This window comes from Sinocyclocheilus anshuiensis, unplaced genomic scaffold (genome assembly GCF_001515605.1).
Source record: "Sinocyclocheilus anshuiensis isolate Anshui unplaced genomic scaffold, SAMN03320099.WGS_v1.1 scaffold328, whole genome shotgun sequence".
Classification (NCBI taxonomy): domain Eukaryota; kingdom Metazoa; phylum Chordata; class Actinopteri; order Cypriniformes; family Cyprinidae; genus Sinocyclocheilus; species Sinocyclocheilus anshuiensis.
Window position 1 is genome coordinate 208,528 of NW_015558621.1, and position 18,327 is coordinate 226,854.

Genomic DNA, 18,327 nt, shown 5'->3' on the forward strand with positions numbered 1-18,327 from the left:
CGTGCGTGCGTGTGTGTGTGTGTGTGTGTGTCTGATTTCCAGGCGGACATGATGTTCAGTTCAGGAGTCTTCTGGATGGGTCTGATCTTCATTCCCATCACCTCTCTGGTGTTTGATGTGGCCTACAAAGTGTAAGTTGAGATTTTTCAGTACCAGCCATTAAACCTTGACCTTATCTTTCTCTGTGGTCACCAGAGGTTTGTGTCATGTATACCGTTTGTTTAAAAAGAGTATAAAAAATAGTTTAAAAGTATTGATATATAATTTAAATTGCTTGCTACACTCAAAAAATAACTTTTTGGCTGGACATGATTCAATCATGGAGAGTGGTTCCACACAATTTAAGCAAATTATTTGGATACAAACTAATCAAGTTATTTGGACATGTCTAATTTTAGTTGTTTACTCAGTTCACTTTAGTTCATTGTAAGTATTAAATAACATGTTTCCATCATGTGGAACCACTGTCCATGATTAAATTAAGTTCAGTCAAAGTGTTACAATAACATAGCAAGTTAAATCTAACTTTTCTTTACACATATGATGTTAGATTTTGGCAGTTTGAAGATGGTACTGATTACATCCAGTTCTCCCATTATAGTTGCTTTTTTAATTATATCAGCATAAATTCCTTTTAGCATGTCATTATTACCCAAGCACACGCTTGATACCAAAGTGACAGAAACTTAAATAGCAACATAATAGAACATTAAACATTAACAAATCTCCTTATATTCTCATCTTGCTAAAAGAAATATCATAAAATATCATTTTATTAAAAAAAATTATTTCCCTATCCTGCTACTTGACATGTTCTTTCAAAATGAACATTGTGTTAAGCCAAAGAATAACCTTTTCAAGTCAGTTTGACATTATGCAAATGTTTGAACAAGAAACCTGAAACCAAAAAAATTTAAATTAATTGTTTAAATAAAGTGAATAACAAAGGCAAATACTATAAAAATACATAAATAATGAAAATCATGTTTTATAATTATTTTTAATACAAAAAACTGTAATAATCAAACAATAATAATTATTGTTTAATTATAAATTATAATAATCATAATAAAGAACAAATATATGAAATACTTTGCATTAAACTTTTTTTAATACATATTTTTTTATTATTATTATTATAATTATAATTTTTTTTTATTATTATTATTATTATTATAAATATAATTATTTTTGTTTAACAAACAATTATTACTGTAAGCTGTAACTGTACAAAAGCTGTAACAGCTATTACAGCTGTATTAAAAATGTATTTATCACGTTTTATTAAATAAACATTTGTTTATTTGTTTATTATAATATTTGTTTGTTTTTGTTTTTTTACTTTTAGGGCACAGACTTCAGAATAAATGAAAATATTTTTATAATTTTTTAATGAAAACTCTAATAATAAAACAATATTTATTACTTAAAAATTATAATAATCATAATAAAGAACAAATATATTAAATACTTTGTATTAAATATTTAATTTTGTTTTGGAAAAATACATATTTATTATTATTATTTTAAATATTTATAATTTGTAAGTCTTTTTGTTTACTTTTGTGTAACAAACACTTATTACTGTAAACTGTAACTTCTAAAAATCCAGCTTTTGTATGCATTTATCACATTTTATTAAACAAACATTTGTGGCACGTATTGGCACAATACGGGATGTTCAGTGATAGTCTGACATTACATGCATTCTTATATGCATTTTTTCCACCTTGAGGGCTTTTTTTTCCATCTTTGTCACAGTTTTGACTTTTTACTTTTTTGTTTGTTTGTTTGTTTGTTTTTTACCCCCTGTGTTTCAGTATGAAAAGGGTGTGCTTTAAGACCCTGGTTGATGAGGTACAGGAGTTGGAGGCGCTGTCGAAAGACCCAGGAGCTGTGGTGCATGGGAAGAGGTGAGGGCCGTTGCTCGTGAATTCATAATAAAACAGAACAAGCAAAAACAGCGGATCAGCAGGGATCACCTCCAAGTGTAAATGATCCTACTGGCTGCTCTCCCGGCTCCGGTCTCATTCTGTCTCCTCAACCTCTCACTGGAGACACATCTGTCCAGCAGGAAGTTTGTCTTTAATTTGATCGCTCTTCTGCAGGAAGAGAAAAGAGACGTCCATTTTTGTCTGTGTCTCAGTACTGTTCCTCTTTGTGTCCTTCCCTGTAGTTTGACCGAGAGAGCCCAGCTCCTGAAGAACGTCTTTAAGAAGAGCACCGTCAGTCTGTACCGGTCCGACTCCATGCAGCAGAATTTACTCCGTACGTCAGCGACACACATGAGCTTCGCCACTCACAGGCACACAGACGCAGACACACCTACATGTTCTCCACAGTGCAGACATCACAGACAGACTCATGCAGAATCACTGATGCACACACACCCTACCATCCCCATCTGCAGCATCAAAATGCAGGTTCACTCTCACACGCAAGGGCTTATGGATGTGCAACTGCAGACACTCACAGATGTACAAATCTGAACCAAAACCCATGAAAATTAGGTGAGGATGGTTGTTCTTGACAGCTGCAGATAGTAACTAATGTAGTCATAATATCACTCGAAAGCAACAGCTGCATTAACAAAGCTCAAGTTAGACTGAGATGGCACCGGTCATAGGGTTCCTTTTCAGGCAGCTGTTTTTTGGGCACGGCGACTCAAATCTCATGTTTTATCAGGGAATAACTTGGCCTTCCGCATTAAATCAGGAGAATTTTGTTGAGGATATCGCAGTCCAAAATTGACTTATTAAAGCTCATTCATGAGGTCGTAATATGTACAGTCACAGAGTTCACACACACACACACATACACAGTCTTATCAAATTACTAACATTTCCTTCCTGGATATGCTGTTATACTACACTTCCAGTTTTCATGTGCTTCCTTTCAGTGGTTTTCAACTGGTGAGCTACAGGTCTGATTGAGGTTGCTGAAAACAAATGCAAAATGCAGCTAAGTAAGGACAGAAAAATCCATTTTATATATATTATTTATATAAAATATTTATAAAAATAAATTATAAAATTATACAAATTCATTAAAAAATTATAAACTATTTAAAATTACCATTCTTTTTTTTACATAATTTATTAAATGTATTTTATTAAATAATCATTGAATTTTTGTTTAGAAAAAAATATATTTTATTTATAATTATATTTTGGATATATTTTTTAACAATTTTTCTTTTGTCATCATTTTTCTTTTATACGTTTGTAAAAGCTGTAAAAATCTGGCTCTTGAAGCATAACCAGTTGAGAACCATTGTCTTTTCATTTTTCCTTATAGTTTAACATTTACATTTCTTTTTATTTTCTGTTCGTTACCTCTCTTTATTTGCTCTATTTTTGTGTTTGCTTTTAGGTGAGGATGGGGGACGTTCAGTGATAGTCTGATGTTATATGCATTCTTACCCCTTAGCTCATACCACTAAATATTAATGCAGTTGCCTTACAAACACAATACATATTAACACCATAATTAAACCTGCATTGTCCATCATGTCCTTCCCATTCCCCACCTGTGCATGTGCTGCTGTGCTGCTGTGTTTTGATTGACAGGCAGAGTCATATTTAATCATTTCAATGTCCCGCTGTCGTTCCCACCATGCATTGCCCTCCTCGGCCTCTTGCATGTGCCCCCTCAGGCCAGCAGGTAGAGGTCGAGTCGGTTGAGACATAAGGTGAGTCGTAGATCAAAGGGCCAATCCCAGTGTGCAGTGCTGTAGAGACCATAGCGCCAGTATGAGCGAGATCTTTAATATTAAAATAACTAGAATTTGAATAGACTTAGAGTCCAAATCAAAGGAGAAGACCTTTTTTTCTAGTAGACTTCAATAGCTATATTTGATGTAATGAGCCACATTTCTTCTTCTTCTTTTTTTTTTTTTAGAAAGAGTAGTTGATTTTTCCAGGTAGAATCAATAATCTGACATTACAACACTCAGTGTCTTATTTCCTGCCAGCTTCCATTTAGAGTCTGCCAAGATAATTACTATTGACTACCCCGATCGTCCCAGCCAGCCCACCCACACTGCCATGGCCGGTTTCTCAAGGTCCCCTCTGAGACCGATTTGAATTTTTTTGTTTATTTCTGGAAGCAGGCAGTCAGGATGTTGTGCATACTGATGTCTTTTTGCTGCGTCTTTCTGCAGACAAAACAAAAGACCTCTTTTAATTTGGACCACTACAAATATTTTCAGACATTTTGGTCCCATTAGTGTATGTAGGTCATTGTAAGGGCTTATTAAACCCCCAATTAGACTCCCAACAACAGAATAATCCAGACAGTCTTTAATCCTCTTTTGAGTTTACGGACAATATTCCCACATTTTTTTCTTGCTGAGCAAATATATATTTATTTATGACCATAAATATTTATTTATAATAAAATATAATTGTCTATTTTTATTATTATACTATTAATGGTATATACAGTATAATTTACGTAATGCATGCATAATGTAATTTTACATAATATTGTTTAGAAATGTAAAGGATTTACATTATTTTTATTTATTTGTCTTGTGCATTTTTTCTCAAAAATATGAGAATGGTACTTTCGGTACTGTTAGTAATATTTGCAAACATTATTTTCCTTCAGATTTAAATCATCTTTATTTATTTTTCAAAGTGTACACCCTGGTGATGAGTTAAGAAAAGGCTAAATTAGCATTTTTTTCCCCATCTCATTGCATGTTCATGTTTTTATCTGATTTAATTTGTATCACTTGTCTTGTAAGTTTGCCAGCAGTATGTTTTTGAGTTGAGTGTATTTATCTGATGCGTGTTTCTGGGTCCTGTTTACAGACGGCTACGCATTCTCACAGGATGAGAACGGAGTGCTCTCCCAGTCTGAGGTCATCAGAGCCTATGACACCACCAAGCAACGGACCAGTGAGTGGTGAGATCTGGCTCGCTGGGCCCCGCCCCCTCTCAGCGGTCACTCAACTTTTTAAAGGCTGACAGAGAGCTGAAGCCTGTCAGTTTAACTTTGGCCAGCCTAGGGCACCCGGGGCAACAATGGATACGAAAAATGAAGCAGTACGAGAGAGAGGGAAAAAAATCAAGTTCTGCTGTGTTGTAGTTGTATGTTCCAACAGCAGACACGAGCACTGTGCTAGTATATTTTTGCCCAGCCTGCGGTCAGCATGGTTTCTGGTCTGTCAAACAGAGGAGAACAGCAAAAAGAATTGGCTCCCCTCTTTCCTCCGCCATTCCTTCGGCTATGAGTGTTACAGCCAAATATGTGCTGTTGATGAGGGTGGTGATAAAGGTGTTGAGAAACATTTGTGGTAATGGTCTTTGACTGTGACTTCCTAATCATTAATGGCACATGAAGCACTCCCTTTTGTTTTTATATCACATATGTATTTTATTTGCATCAGAAAACAGGACGCATGCCAGATAACTAGAAATGAAGTTCCCAAGAATATTAGAAATGCAGTCCCTATTTTAAAAACAATATTTAGAAATTATAATTAAGTGTTTTTACACGCCTCAGATGCTTTCTGCATCTATTTGACAACTTTACCCTTGATTTTTATTTTATTATTGTTCATGTTAAATTCTAAGCTATCAAAGCCTTATATTTGTTGTTGCCTTCAGCCATTACTTGGTATGTTTTTAGTTTTGTATTTAGTTTGTTGTATTTTAACTTTTGTTTAGTTTTCGTTTTGTATTTAGTTTTAAGTTTTGTTTTTTGATTTAGTTTTGATCAGTCAGTTTATCGTGCCTGGTTCTTCAGATGTTAGCTTGCATGTATCTACCTTTTTTTTTTTTAACAATTTGGCAACATTTCAACAGCTTTTTTGAACACGTTTCTGCATTCCACGTCTTACACGGCTGCAATGATCACAAAGGTGCCTAACAGGAATTTTTTCCCCAGTGAGATAGTATTTCAGAGTCTCTAGCTAGGCAGCGTTACCGCACGCTTACACATTAGACCAAAATAATGATGTATCAGGCTGCTACACGGGCAAAATGAGAGCTTTTTAAGCCACACATTGAACCTCGGCCCTGTTTATGCGTTCGGCTCATCGTAAGGGGCTCGTGCGAAACTCTTTTAGACGATCAGACGTTCACCATGATGTTTATTTGACTTGGAACAGAGTGTCAATTTCTCAAACATAAGTGCCATTAGCATAGGGGAGGAACGGAGGATTTTTGCCAGACCCACACAGTATCGATACAACTTTGTCTCTATAGTTATTTAGTGAATTTGTATTTTTATATTGGTCTAAGTGTGACTTTTTGGACTGATCTGCATTGTAATGAAAATGTCGTCCCTCTTTTTTGTGGTTCCCCTTCAGAAGCTTAAGTGACTACAACTGTCTTATTAACGCTTCTTTATTTGATGGAGTTTGTGCGTTGGTTTTCTTCTCCCTGTGGGAGAGCACGTTTTGTATAGTGCATCTGCGCAGTGTGTGTCGTCTGCATGTGCATGTGAGCTACATTTCGGATGCGTGCGTGACTGCGTGAGTGTTCGTGATCCCGTCGGTATGCATGTCTGTTTAACTATATTAAAGCAGCCTGAGAGACTCGAATGAGGATGCGTGTGTGACGTCCTCTGTGTTGTCCGGTTGTGTGCCGCTGCTCGTTTCGTTCGTCTGCACGACTCCAGGTATACTAACGGTGAGCTATATGCCGATGCATGGCCCTGTACATCAGCAGGTGTGTGCAGGTGTAAGTGTGTGTGTGTCACATGTGTCTGTATGTCTCGGTTTGTATGAAGCTCTGCTAAAGCTTGACCAGAGATGTTGCACAATGCACTCTTAACTTTTATGTGATGAATATTCTCTTATCTAGTTCATATCAGTTGCAGTGTTATTTATCTGGATGGATATGTACCGTACATGTTCTTCATTTTAGTTTCGGATCTCACTGTAACTCTTCTTCTTCCAGCTGAAACGTGTTTTATTTAACGTGGAAAGAATACATTTGTAGCTACTGTGCATTTCGTTCCTTAAGCTGTGCTTTTGACCGATCGTTGACGTTGTGGGCCGTCATTCGACTCGAACGCTGGAAATATGAAGGGATGTTGGTTAAAGGCTTGGACTGTTGCTTTCTAAAACCCCATCTGTCAAAGTGACTGATTGCATTAATGGAAAAGTGGTTCTTGGTTTAGCCTAAATGTTAATTGTACGCTGAATCTCCCTCTAGTGTTGGTCACTTTAAAGAATGAAAATGCACTTTTAAATGGTTTCAAATTCTCTATTGGGTGTTTTATTTTTTTCTTTCGGATCTTTTTGTTAAATGATTGTTTAGCATGTTGGAACTGCGAACTTTTAAGTGTTTTGTCTTAACTGCCATGAAAGACTACTGAAATAAACTTTCCAACTGAAGCTCTTCTTTGGTGATTTCTCTCATTTTTTGTTGCATTCTGTTAATTATATCCTCCTGATGAAACCTCAAGGTTGTCCAAGATATACACTAGTAGTGTTAGAACAGTATTGTAGCAGGCATCAGGAGAATCACTGATCGTTTGTATTGTGTGGAGACTCTCCATTGGGCTTTCAGTGAACACAGAATCATGATTTGGCAATAATCGGTTTTGTTTCCATACCATAAATTTCCAAGAGCTTATTTCCTGTCTAGACTAATGCATTTCTAGCTTTTGTTTTGTTACACAAGCATTCAATTATACTTTAGCAAAACCTTCCCTGCATGTATAAATCTCTGTTTCTGGCCACTAAAATGTTTATGACTTAAAAAGACAGTTAACACTTAATGCATTGGATTTCATGTCTTCTTTTAAAACGGCTTTTAGTGTTTCACCACCTGCACAGCACTTGCTAATATGCACTTCTTCAGAATATGTGTACTGCTAATCCTCTTTAAAGAGCAGTTAGGGTGTTAAAATGATTCTTGAGTCTTGTTTACAGCCACCAAAATCTGTTTATAGAGTTTCATCATGAGCAAACTCTGGCTCAGCACCCAGTGTATTCAACAAACTTTTGAAAACTTTTTTTTTTATCGCTTGGTTTCTGTGGAGATTGTGAAATCTTCCGTGTCCGCTGTGAAATATTTCATGCAAACCAGTCTGCCGTAAACATCATTCTTATGAAACAATTTGTTGTCTTAATATTTTTGTGAAAACTATGATACATTTTTCAGGATTCTTTAAATAATAGAACGTTTTTTTTTTTTAAAAACAGCATTTATTTAAAAAAATTTTTTGTAACATTATAAATGTCTTGACCACTTGATCACTTTGGAGCAATTTAAAGCATCCTTACTGAATAAAAGTGTTAATTTCTTTCAGAAAATGTTTTTACCACAAACTGAACAGTAGTGTATGTATATTAAGCATCAAGTATTTTCTGTGATTGTTGCATTGTATAGAATTTTGCTTTCATTGTGGAAATACAAATGATGTTGAAGCTGGTCATCGTGTGTGGCATTAAACAGGATGCGATATCAATCTAAACAGGAAAAGGTGGAGACACGTCAAATAGATGACATCCCCTATAGTTTAGATTTATCATTCTGACTGTTCTGTTGGTCAGTGACATTAATAGAGTTGTTATCTGTTCCATATTTTAATAACAGCCGTTTATTTATGTTGGCCACACTTGATGTAAATGTATCCACGGCTGTGTCCCTAGAAAGAATTAGTCCATAGGTTAAAACAAGCTTTCCCTTCTTGGGTAACAGGATAACTGGAATGTCACATATTCTCAGTCAGCCTGTTCTAAAATGGAACCTGATGTCATACAGTTTCTTGAATGTTCTTTCATTCTTATTATATCTGATGCATTACTGTCGTTCAAGAGTGATGAGACCAACTAAGATAAGTGGAAGATAAAACCATTTCATATAGCTCAAAAACACTGTTGGTTAGAGACTGTAATACTTATTTGACGGCCGTCTCGTCACATGATGTGCTTCCAGCTGCTCTGTACATTTAGATACACCTGATCATTTACAAAATGTCTCATATCAAATACAACAAACTGTGTTGCTAATGTAATCTGAAACTAAGCCAATAATGGCTTTCAGATTGCTACAAATTATACAAAATTGAAGAATGAATGCTCTCCAAACGTTAAAAACAGAGGTTTTCCCAAAGGTAGCTGTACATTCGTATGATGTTAACCTGTTCCTTATGTGACATAGTCTATGAGCAAGAATAATGCCTGTTTTAAACATGAACAGTTTTTGTCTCAATCTGTGAACTAAACCTTCAATCTCTGACCCATTGGAAAAATAAGATAATTTCTATAAAACCCTCATTCATACATGGCACCATTTGAGTGCAGGACCCCTAAAATAGGATTGAGATTGTCATGTAATATTCTGTCCATCTATATATCAAATTATCTCAAATACAGAGGCTAAATGTTCAGTGGAGTGTCACTGACCAGCTGGACTTTAAAAAAAAAAATTAGACGTCTTTCATCAAATAAGCAGATTGAAAGTGCATATGAGATACGATCAGTTGTAGATTTAGGCTTCCATGTTGTATCCAGCACTTGAGTGTCTGTCAGATTGATAGTTCACTATCTCACCAGCTTTAGCAGCCCACGTGGCTCTTAAATTCCAGCTGCCGTCTCACAAGTGCCAATCCAGCTTGCTGAAAGATACACTAGTGCGGGAGCCCCTGTAATACGAGTCTACAACAACGACACATTCTTTGGTGACCGTTTCCTTTTGAGCAGGGAACCCCAGGTCAGCTCTGGCTGAAGTCGGCAAAGCCCTTGTTTGTGGAGAACGGTTCCTGCGGCAGGGGAAAGAAGTACTGTTGTGGCAGGAGGAAGCCGGAGCTTTGCAGGGTCTGGTGGTGCAGCTGTATCTGGAGAGAGTTACTGCCCTGCTGGGAGGTGTAGGGCGGTGGAGGAGGTGGAGGCAAAAGTGGCTGCGCCGGAGCCACGGACACAGGAGAGGAGGCCGTGGAAGATGAGACCATCAGGAGCTGCTGCTGCTGCGAGCACTGTCCCAGCCCGTCACCCCGGCCCAGGGAGAAGCGCCGGACGGAGCTGCCTCCTCCCGCCGAGCTGGAGCTGGTGGTGGCCGAGCTGGACTGGCGTGACGGCGTGCGCAGGCTGGGAGGGGCTGTGGTGAGGATCATGGGAATGGTTTCACCCTGACTGCGCAGTGAGAAGCGGATGGGCTGCTGTGTGGGCTGCTTGGGTCGCAGGCAAGTGCAGCAGTACACGGCCACCAGAGAACCCACCACTACAAACGCCACGAAGATGGAGCCCACCATCAGGAAGGGCACGTAGATGGGCTCTGTGAAAGAGAGAAACAGCACGGGAGGTTAGAGAAACTAATCTTCCTCAGTTTACTTTTTTTTTTTTTTTTTTTTAATAAAAGGACCAAAAGCTGTGCCATAGAAGAACAAATGTTGGTCCTCCAAAGAATCTTTAAGTGAACAGTTCTTAAAATAATCTTCTTTTTTTTAAGTAAAGAACATTGTAATAATCTAAAGAACCTTTATTCACTGAAGAACCTTTTGTGTAATGGCAAGGTTTCCATGGATGTTTAACATCAACTATCTTCCATGGTTCTTCCTGGAAGCATAGACGCCAATAAAGAACATTTATTTTTAATAGTGTACAAGTAGGTTTAACATATTTCATGACAATAACTGTTCTTAATATTTAGATCATCTTATTACAGTCTTGTAAATTATTATTTTAACTTTTTTATTTACTGATAATGTGTGAGAGTTGTTATTTCAGTAATTGTTAATTAAAGGGTTATTTAATAGGGAATAGTTATTTCAAAAGCACAAAGAACATCACAAATAATTACTATACATTTGAACTTTTTTCCTTATCTGAACCTCTACTGCTTATTTTACATTGTAATGAATTCAAAATAATATCTTTTCAATATTTAAATTGGCAAGAGCTTTGTTTTACATGCTCAGAACACACATTGCCACTGTTTGCTTGAGGCTATGGTTGAAAAACACACTCAAATGTGTTTGGAATCCTGTGTAAACTGAATGCTTAATTATATTAAGACAAAGAAACTGTTTTGATTATTAGTAACCAACATAAACAAATGATTTCACAATAAATGCAACTACTTAACTTATCCTATATACTTATATATAGCTGAGATCTAGGTGGAATGAGGAATAATGATAATTAGGTCAAACAGATTATCAAAACCATTAATGAATCCTGTATAAAAATATTCTGATTTAAGAATATTTAGTCTGTGCTTGAAGGTAATTAGACTTACAGTGGTGACCTACTGTACATTTCTTTTTTGGCATCATCAGGATTTCTTCGTAAAACATCAACTGCTATTATAGTATTAAACTATATGTTTGTGAACATACAGGCTACTCTTTTAAGATTACATGACACTGTTGAGATTTACTTTATTATGATTAAATGAAATGAGACTGACTACACTTAACTTCTGATGAAGGAAACAAGAAAATCTGGCAACTTGTAGAAGTGACAAAATGTTGTAACAAGTTCTAATGATGAGAACATTTTCTCCAGTGACTGTGCAGGGGTGTCAGGTTAACCTCTGCTCTGCTCTGTCAGACATTACAACAGGTGCTGGCGAACTGAAATCCCTTTATTGCTGTTTGTATTTTATCGGAGTAAAACTTTGTGTAATACACTTCATGACTAAGACCTGAAATATCACATAATCCTGTTATGACAATCTGTAATATGATCATTTTGCTGGCAACAAGTAAACTATTACAAGTAATTCAGCCAGATGTCATTATGGCTTAATTTGTTATTCCTGTTCTAAACTAGTCATGTAGTTTATTCAGCCTATTCAGTGTTATATCTAGTAGGCCTACTCGCTTTTACAAACGCTTTAAAATAATTCACAGTAAGAGGATAAAACTACTTTGCGAGTAACATTTTTTTCTAGAACATAAACTTTATAGTAGGCTATATTTGTTCAGTCAGTTCTCTGAATCATACACATGTAATGAATCTTTTTTTAATAAAAAGTTTGTTACTTTTACATATTTTTTATATATATATGAATGTTTTTACATAACGCAAATGCTTCTTTTGTCTAAGATATTTTTATTAATGAGTTAATCTGTGTCTTACGGGAAGCATATTGCGTGTTGTTCTCCACGTCTCTGTCGTTTGTGCAGGCCCCCTGGTCGAGACGCGCGTCGGGGGCCGCGCAGCAGTAGCGCAGCGAGCAGCTCCCGCAGCACACCGTCGCGTCCGCCGTATCAAAGTCCTCCGGACACTGAAAGCCCTCGTGGTAATTTCCACTGCTGTCTAGCCAGCCGTGACAGTACTCTCCTCGAGCATCAGATATCCGCAGATTCCATGTCAAATACCCCAAGACCAGGCAATTCAGCAGACGCACCATACCGGCGAGATGCGCTTTAATTCAGTTCCTCTCAAACAGAGCGTTTTTGGGTTAAGCGAGCGGTAAACGAACTTGAATTGATTTATGAAAATACTCCATCAGCTCATAAAATTTTAATGTCACTGGAGTTAAATCCAGGGATTGTTGATCAAATCCAAAATTAAGAGTCATCCAGCGCCGGTCTTGGATTGTTTTAAAACATCACTTCCAGAAATTCCATGATTTTATGCGCATTTCATCCACTCCCACTGTTTACTGTCATTTTAGTCTCGCTGTAAACTACTCATCGAATGCTTTTGATATCCATGTGGATGTAAAATAACAAACTATCACCTATACGTTTTATCAAAGACCTGCAGCTCTCCCCCAAGAAGTCGTGACTGCACAGAGACGCGCGCGTCTGCACTGAAGCCACTTCTCAAATGTGTGCAGTGCTCAGCTCCAGTGAGTTTGTTTTAGACTCGCACCCGCTCCGTTTCAATGCCGCGCACGCAGTTGGCTGGCCTGACGTGCGCATTCATGTAGCTGGTGTCTGCGTCCTGTTGCGCGGGGAACGCAAGATGGACAGCAGAAGTTCATCTGGACCTGGTTGTATTCTGTGTCCAACGTCTTTAATAGAAAGATCTGTTTCTTTCTTTTTATTTATTGCTATTTTTAGCAGTTTCCTTTTGGTTTACTTAAAACCAAACTTTTTTGACAGCATGGAGTCTTTAAAATTTAAGTGGTTCATTTCATTTGGTCGGTTAATTCATTTATATTTATATTCGCAGAATTAGGCTATCCTTGGCGTATTATTTCAGTCGTTTGGAAAGGGGTGAGGAGGTTTTGCCTTTAAATTAGTGTCATGTTGTCGCCCTCTTCTGGCTATTATTGCTTTATGTAAAGCTGGTACAACCCTGGCGTGAAGACTGCTTACAGGCTCATTTGTATTACTAATGAATACATCTGAAAAGAGTCAGCATTTTTGAAAATAAATAGCCAGTGTTCTTCCACAGCAGATGCTTTTTTTCTCCTCTGTGGGCTCAAATGGTCATTATCATTTTTAAAAAATTGTTTTGCAGGTGTGATAGGTCTATGTATGTGACACCGTCCTCCGGACACTGAAAGCCCTCGTGGTAATTTCCACTGCTGTCTAGCCAGCCGTGACAGTACTCTCCTCGAGCATCAGATATCCGCAGATTCCATGTCAAATACCCCAAGACCAGGCAATTCAGCAGACGCACCATACCGGCGAGATGCGCTTTAATTCAGTTCCTCTCAAACAGAGCGTTTTTGGGTTAAGCGAGCGGTAAACGAACTTGAATTGATTTATGAAAATACTCCATCAGCTCATAAAATTTTAATGTCACTGGAGTTAAATCCAGGGATTGTTGATCAAATCCAAAATTAAGAGTCATCCAGCGCCGGTCTTGGATTGTTTTAAAACATCACTTCCAGAAATTCCATGATTTTATGCGCATTTCATCCACTCCCACTGTTTACTGTCATTTTAGTCTCGCTGTAAACTACTCATCGAATGCTTTTGATATCCATGTGGATGTAAAATAACAAACTATCACCTATACGTTTTATCAAAGACCTGCAGCTCTCCCCCAAGAAGTCGTGACTGCACAGAGACGCGCGCGTCTGCACTGAAGCCACTTCTCAAATGTGTGCAGTGCTCAGCTCCAGTGAGTTTGTTTTAGACTCGCACCCGCTCCGTTTCAATGCCGCGCACGCAGTTGGCTGGCCTGACGTGCGCATTCATGTAGCTGGTGTCTGCGTCCTGTTGCGCGGGGAACGCAAGATGGACAGCAGAAGTTCATCTGGACCTGGTTGTATTCTGTGTCCAACGTCTTTAATAGAAAGATCTGTTTCTTTCTTTTTATTTATTGCTATTTTTAGCAGTTTCCTTTTGGTTTACTTAAAACCAAACTTTTTTGACAGCATGGAGTCTTTAAAATTTAAGTGGTTCATTTCATTTGGTCGGTTAATTCATTTATATTTATATTCGCAGAATTAGGCTATCCTTGGCGTATTATTTCAGTCGTTTGGAAAGGGGTGAGGAGGTTTTGCCTTTAAATTAGTGTCATGTTGTCGCCCTCTTCTGGCTATTATTGCTTTATGTAAAGCTGGTACAACCCTGGCGTGAAGACTGCTTACAGGCTCATTTGTATTACTAATGAATACATCTGAAAAGAGTCAGCATTTTTGAAAATAAATAGCCAGTGTTCTTCCACAGCAGATGCTTTTTTTCTCCTCTGTGGGCTCAAATGGTCATTATCATTTTTAAAAAATTGTTTTGCAGGTGTGATAGGTCTATGTATGTGACACCATCACATAGTTAGGTTTAAAGAGCGTCTTTTGAAAGTGTATTTATTATTTCCCCTTTTCAACACTGCTGTGATTCAACGGATGTTATGCTAATATTCAGCACCAAAGCTATAAAAAAGTGAAAGTATTTAATATAGTGACTTGTGTTTTAGACAAAAATAAAGAGCAATTTTTGTATATATGAGCAATATCACTGAAGTAGGGGTGCGAAAATAGCTACAAAATACCCATTTTGGCAATTATCCTCAAAAACAGTCGGTTATGTCTCAAGTGAACATGTACAGTTGAGAAAGGAATTAAATGTACTATATATTTATATTGGACTTGTGCATTATGTCTTAAAGTGACCTCAGCCTAATTTACCGGCTGCTGTATGTCTTTATTGTTAACAAACAAACAAACAAAAAGACAAATGAAACCTGGCCGAGGTAAGGTTGTTCTCGGCAGGTTCGTGAGCACTGAACGCCCGCTGACGCCCTAGAGCTCACATCTCTGAAAACCTTGAAGCAAATTTTGAAATAGGCGCTGTCTTTATAAATAAAACCACAAATTTGAAGTTTAAACAACTACGTTCTCACCTTAAAACTACATTGCCATTGACACTTGCTGTAAGAAAATGCTACCAGCTGAGTAGGCTACAAACGGTTAAACTGCCCAGCAAGCAATAGCCGTCATTTCACCATCTCGGTTAACTATAGTCCGGCTATGTGTAACCCACTTCTAATCAAAATAACCTTCAACCGTCAAATAGCCTTGAATTTGGTTACATGTCGTTTTTTGGCAAAATAACTTGTGAGATGTATGATATTCCATCATGTAAGCAAAGTCAACAGCGTTTACAAGGTGTTTGGTTTCATTTCTTTGACATGTTCAATACGTAGCCCGAGCGTAGCCACGGTTTAGCTTGTAGTCAGAGCGGCTATCTGTAGCCCACTTATAGTCAAACCTGATTCACTGTAGTTTTTGGCCAGGCAGCGCATGAGATGGTTGATATCCTATCATGTTCGCAGTGTCAATAATATCTACAAAGATATAAGTGTCATTTCATGACATGGTCTATATGTAGCCACGATTTAGCTCTAAATTGGACAGGCTACGTATAGTCTGCTTTTAGCCCACCTGGCGAAATCGAGGCAATCTGTGGTCTAATTTTAACGGCTTGGCTATAGCCCTATACCAGTAACCAGACCAGCGATGAGCATAGCCAAAATAGCCTTAAAATTGTTTACATGTCATTTTCGCCCATGCAGCTTCTTATCAAATGCAAGTAAACTTTTGAAACATTTAAATTAGCATTATTTTATTTTATTATTTTGCAGCATTATTAAATATACCATTATTTATTATGCCAAAAATAATGCTAATTTAAAAGTTTCAAAAGTTTACTTGCATTTGATAATATGATGTCATGCATCCCACAAGCTGTTACATGTTACATTCATACACATTATACGATATTATTGATATTCGGCATTTATATTTATACATATATATTATTGATATTTTCATTTATAAATAAAAATGCAATTACAATTCCCAACCGCTAGATTGCAATTGTAGCCCTACTGAGACATGACTACTGGCAACGCAAGACATGAGAGTTAGTAGAGATCAGTGCTGTGTTCATGACTACTGGCAACGCGAGACGTGAACGTTAGTAGAGATCACTGTTGTGTTTTGAATTTTGTTTTTACACGAGAGAGCACTAGCTTAATAACGACTCTAAACAACGACGGTCAAAACGATGTTCCAAATGCCAGAAGCCATTGTTCAGAAAATATGCATTTTACCTGATTATTGTTTTATTCACATCTGTCCTATAAAAAGGTCTATTTAAAAAATAATAAAATTACTATAAAATGTAAAATATTAAATAAAAAAATGCATATTTCTGAAGTTTTAATACATTTTCAATTGTTTTAATATTTTTATGTAAAAAAAATACAAATTCAGTATTTTTGGTAGATTTAATAAATGTAATAATCAAACCACTGTTTACCTTCAATTTCAGCCTGAGCAACATACAAAAAGGTTTTTTCTCTTTTTTTTTTTTTTAAGTTTTCAAGTCCACATACAACGCCTCTCCGTGCACAAATCCAAGGTGCGTTTCGAGCCTTCAGTTAAGAAAATAATTCTATTCAAACTTAATCAAGCTAACGACAAATTCATATTACACCATAAATTTACATAAATCCTAATTAAACAACATACTACTCATTGATGTCAATGTGATGTCAATATGACATCAAATGGACGTTTAAAACTTGACGTTGATTTGACGTAAACTGAACGTCAAACATATTGGCCTACAAATATATTAAACCAATTTCAGTGTGGGATAACTTCCTATTTTTACCCAATTAACCACCTGAAGAAATTGCCATCGAAGCTGAATTTAATATGATGCAATACAGCATCTTGATCAAATCTTGACCAATATTTGACATCAAGGTGCCCGCTGGGTAAGTTTACCTGTCGGAGAGCAGCGGGCAAACAACAAACGATAAAGGACATTCCTACTTGGTCTTGTAAGTATCTGTGTTTTCGTTTTGACATGTGTTTATTATTTATCTAAGTTATATTATTTGTTATCATGTTTAGGAACCGTGACATTTTAGTAAAGGGAGCAGATCGTAGTTGAAAAGTGACGTGACATGTGGCCAAGTATGGTGACCCATACTCGGAATCCGTGCTCTGCATTTATCCCATCCAAAGTGCACACACACAGCAGTGAACACACACACACCGTGAAAACACACCCGGAGCAGTGGGCAGCCATTTTTGCTGCGGCACCTGGGGAGCAGTTGGGGATTCGGTGTCTTGCTCAAGGGTCTCGTTGAGGATGGAAGAGAGTGCTGTTCATTCACTCCCCTCATACAGAGAAAATCTAATCTAAGTTACTACTTTGATTCGATTTAAAACTGCAGCCTGTAAGTTTTGCCTCTGTCGCCATCTCTGTTTGAAACCTGCAACTGCAGTTATTTGCAGCATTATCATCTTTATGTGGGTTGTGCATCGGCACGGCTCCTCAGCGTGGATGAATCTAATGTTTTGATGTGTGGCTGTTAGTCACCGCACCGGTGTGGATACTGTACTTCTGAATCACAGATTTTAGCCTACGTCTTGGAAGTATGACCCAAATAAGAATTTTCACTGGATATTGTCATCTGAACAAGTAAATAACAAGTCTGCCACATTTGTTCTGACCAACTGAGGAAAAAAGCATTACAATAAATTGCGCTATCAATGGTGATTAAATCTAACGATTGGTTAGCTCATATCACATCAAACCGTGCCAATTATAATTATTGTTATACTTTGTTTTCAAATTCAATCCGCCATTTATTCCAGCTGCTGTGAGAAAAGGCTATATACGATCCGTCACCTGCAGCATCCTCACGTAGCGTAGCGTAACGTAACGTATAGCATACTAACCGGGACAACTTCTTTATGTTTACAGACGTGACGTAATGACACAGCGCCATGCTCGAATTTCCCACGAAAACCTACCCGTACCACTCAAATTAGAAAACTTTATTACAAGCTTACCGTTGTGAATCGAGCTAAAGTAAGGTGAAAGTTTTGAACACTGGCTGGTTATGTACGTGGTCAAAAATTGATTTTGGATAATTTTTACACAAAAAAGTTACAGACTGCAGTTTTAATTAATGTATAATAAATTCCGTGACATTTA

At 37.2% G+C, this 18,327-nt stretch overlaps 2 protein-coding genes across 10 annotated transcripts in view; one reads left to right on the plus strand and one right to left on the minus strand.

The window, feature by feature from the left end:
* The window catches only part of LOC107680621 (probable phospholipid-transporting ATPase IA), a 162,157-nt gene extending 156,812 nt beyond the window's left edge, over positions 1–5,345 (plus strand). For 6 of the 9 annotated variants that reach the window (XM_016476588.1, XM_016476590.1, XM_016476587.1 and 3 more), the window contains 3 exons: positions 43–131; positions 1,821–1,913; positions 2,177–2,966. In XM_016476588.1, the coding sequence (XP_016332074.1) occupies positions 43–131; positions 1,821–1,913; positions 2,177–2,489 (495 nt within the window). In that variant the 3' untranslated portion in view covers positions 2,490–2,966. Of the gene's footprint in view, positions 1–42; positions 132–1,820; positions 1,914–2,176; positions 2,967–3,372; positions 3,692–4,817 lie in introns of those variants that run through there. The other 3 variants (XR_001633167.1, XM_016476593.1, XM_016476592.1) reach the window with 3 other exon arrangements.
* Positions 5,346–8,838: 3,493 nt separating this feature from the next.
* Positions 8,839–12,729, minus strand: LOC107680592 (protein shisa-3 homolog). Its single transcript, XM_016476530.1, has 2 exons — positions 12,047–12,729; positions 8,839–10,238 (listed from the first exon to the last, which is right to left on the minus strand). The coding sequence occupies exons 1-2, from the start codon at positions 12,318–12,320 to the stop codon at positions 9,679–9,681; spliced, it is 834 nt and encodes a 277-aa protein (XP_016332016.1). The 5' UTR covers positions 12,321–12,729; the 3' UTR covers positions 8,839–9,678.
* Between the last annotated feature and the right edge of the window lie 5,598 nt (positions 12,730–18,327).

Coding starts and splice junctions, on each gene's coding strand:
- LOC107680592 (XM_016476530.1), bottom strand. CDS start 12,320: ATGGTGCGTCTGCTGAATTGCCTGGTCTTGGGGTATTTGACATGGAAT. Junction 10,239..12,046: donor CAACACGCAATATGCTTCCC/GTAAGACACAGA, acceptor TCTCTTTCACAG/AGCCCATCTACGTGCCCTTC.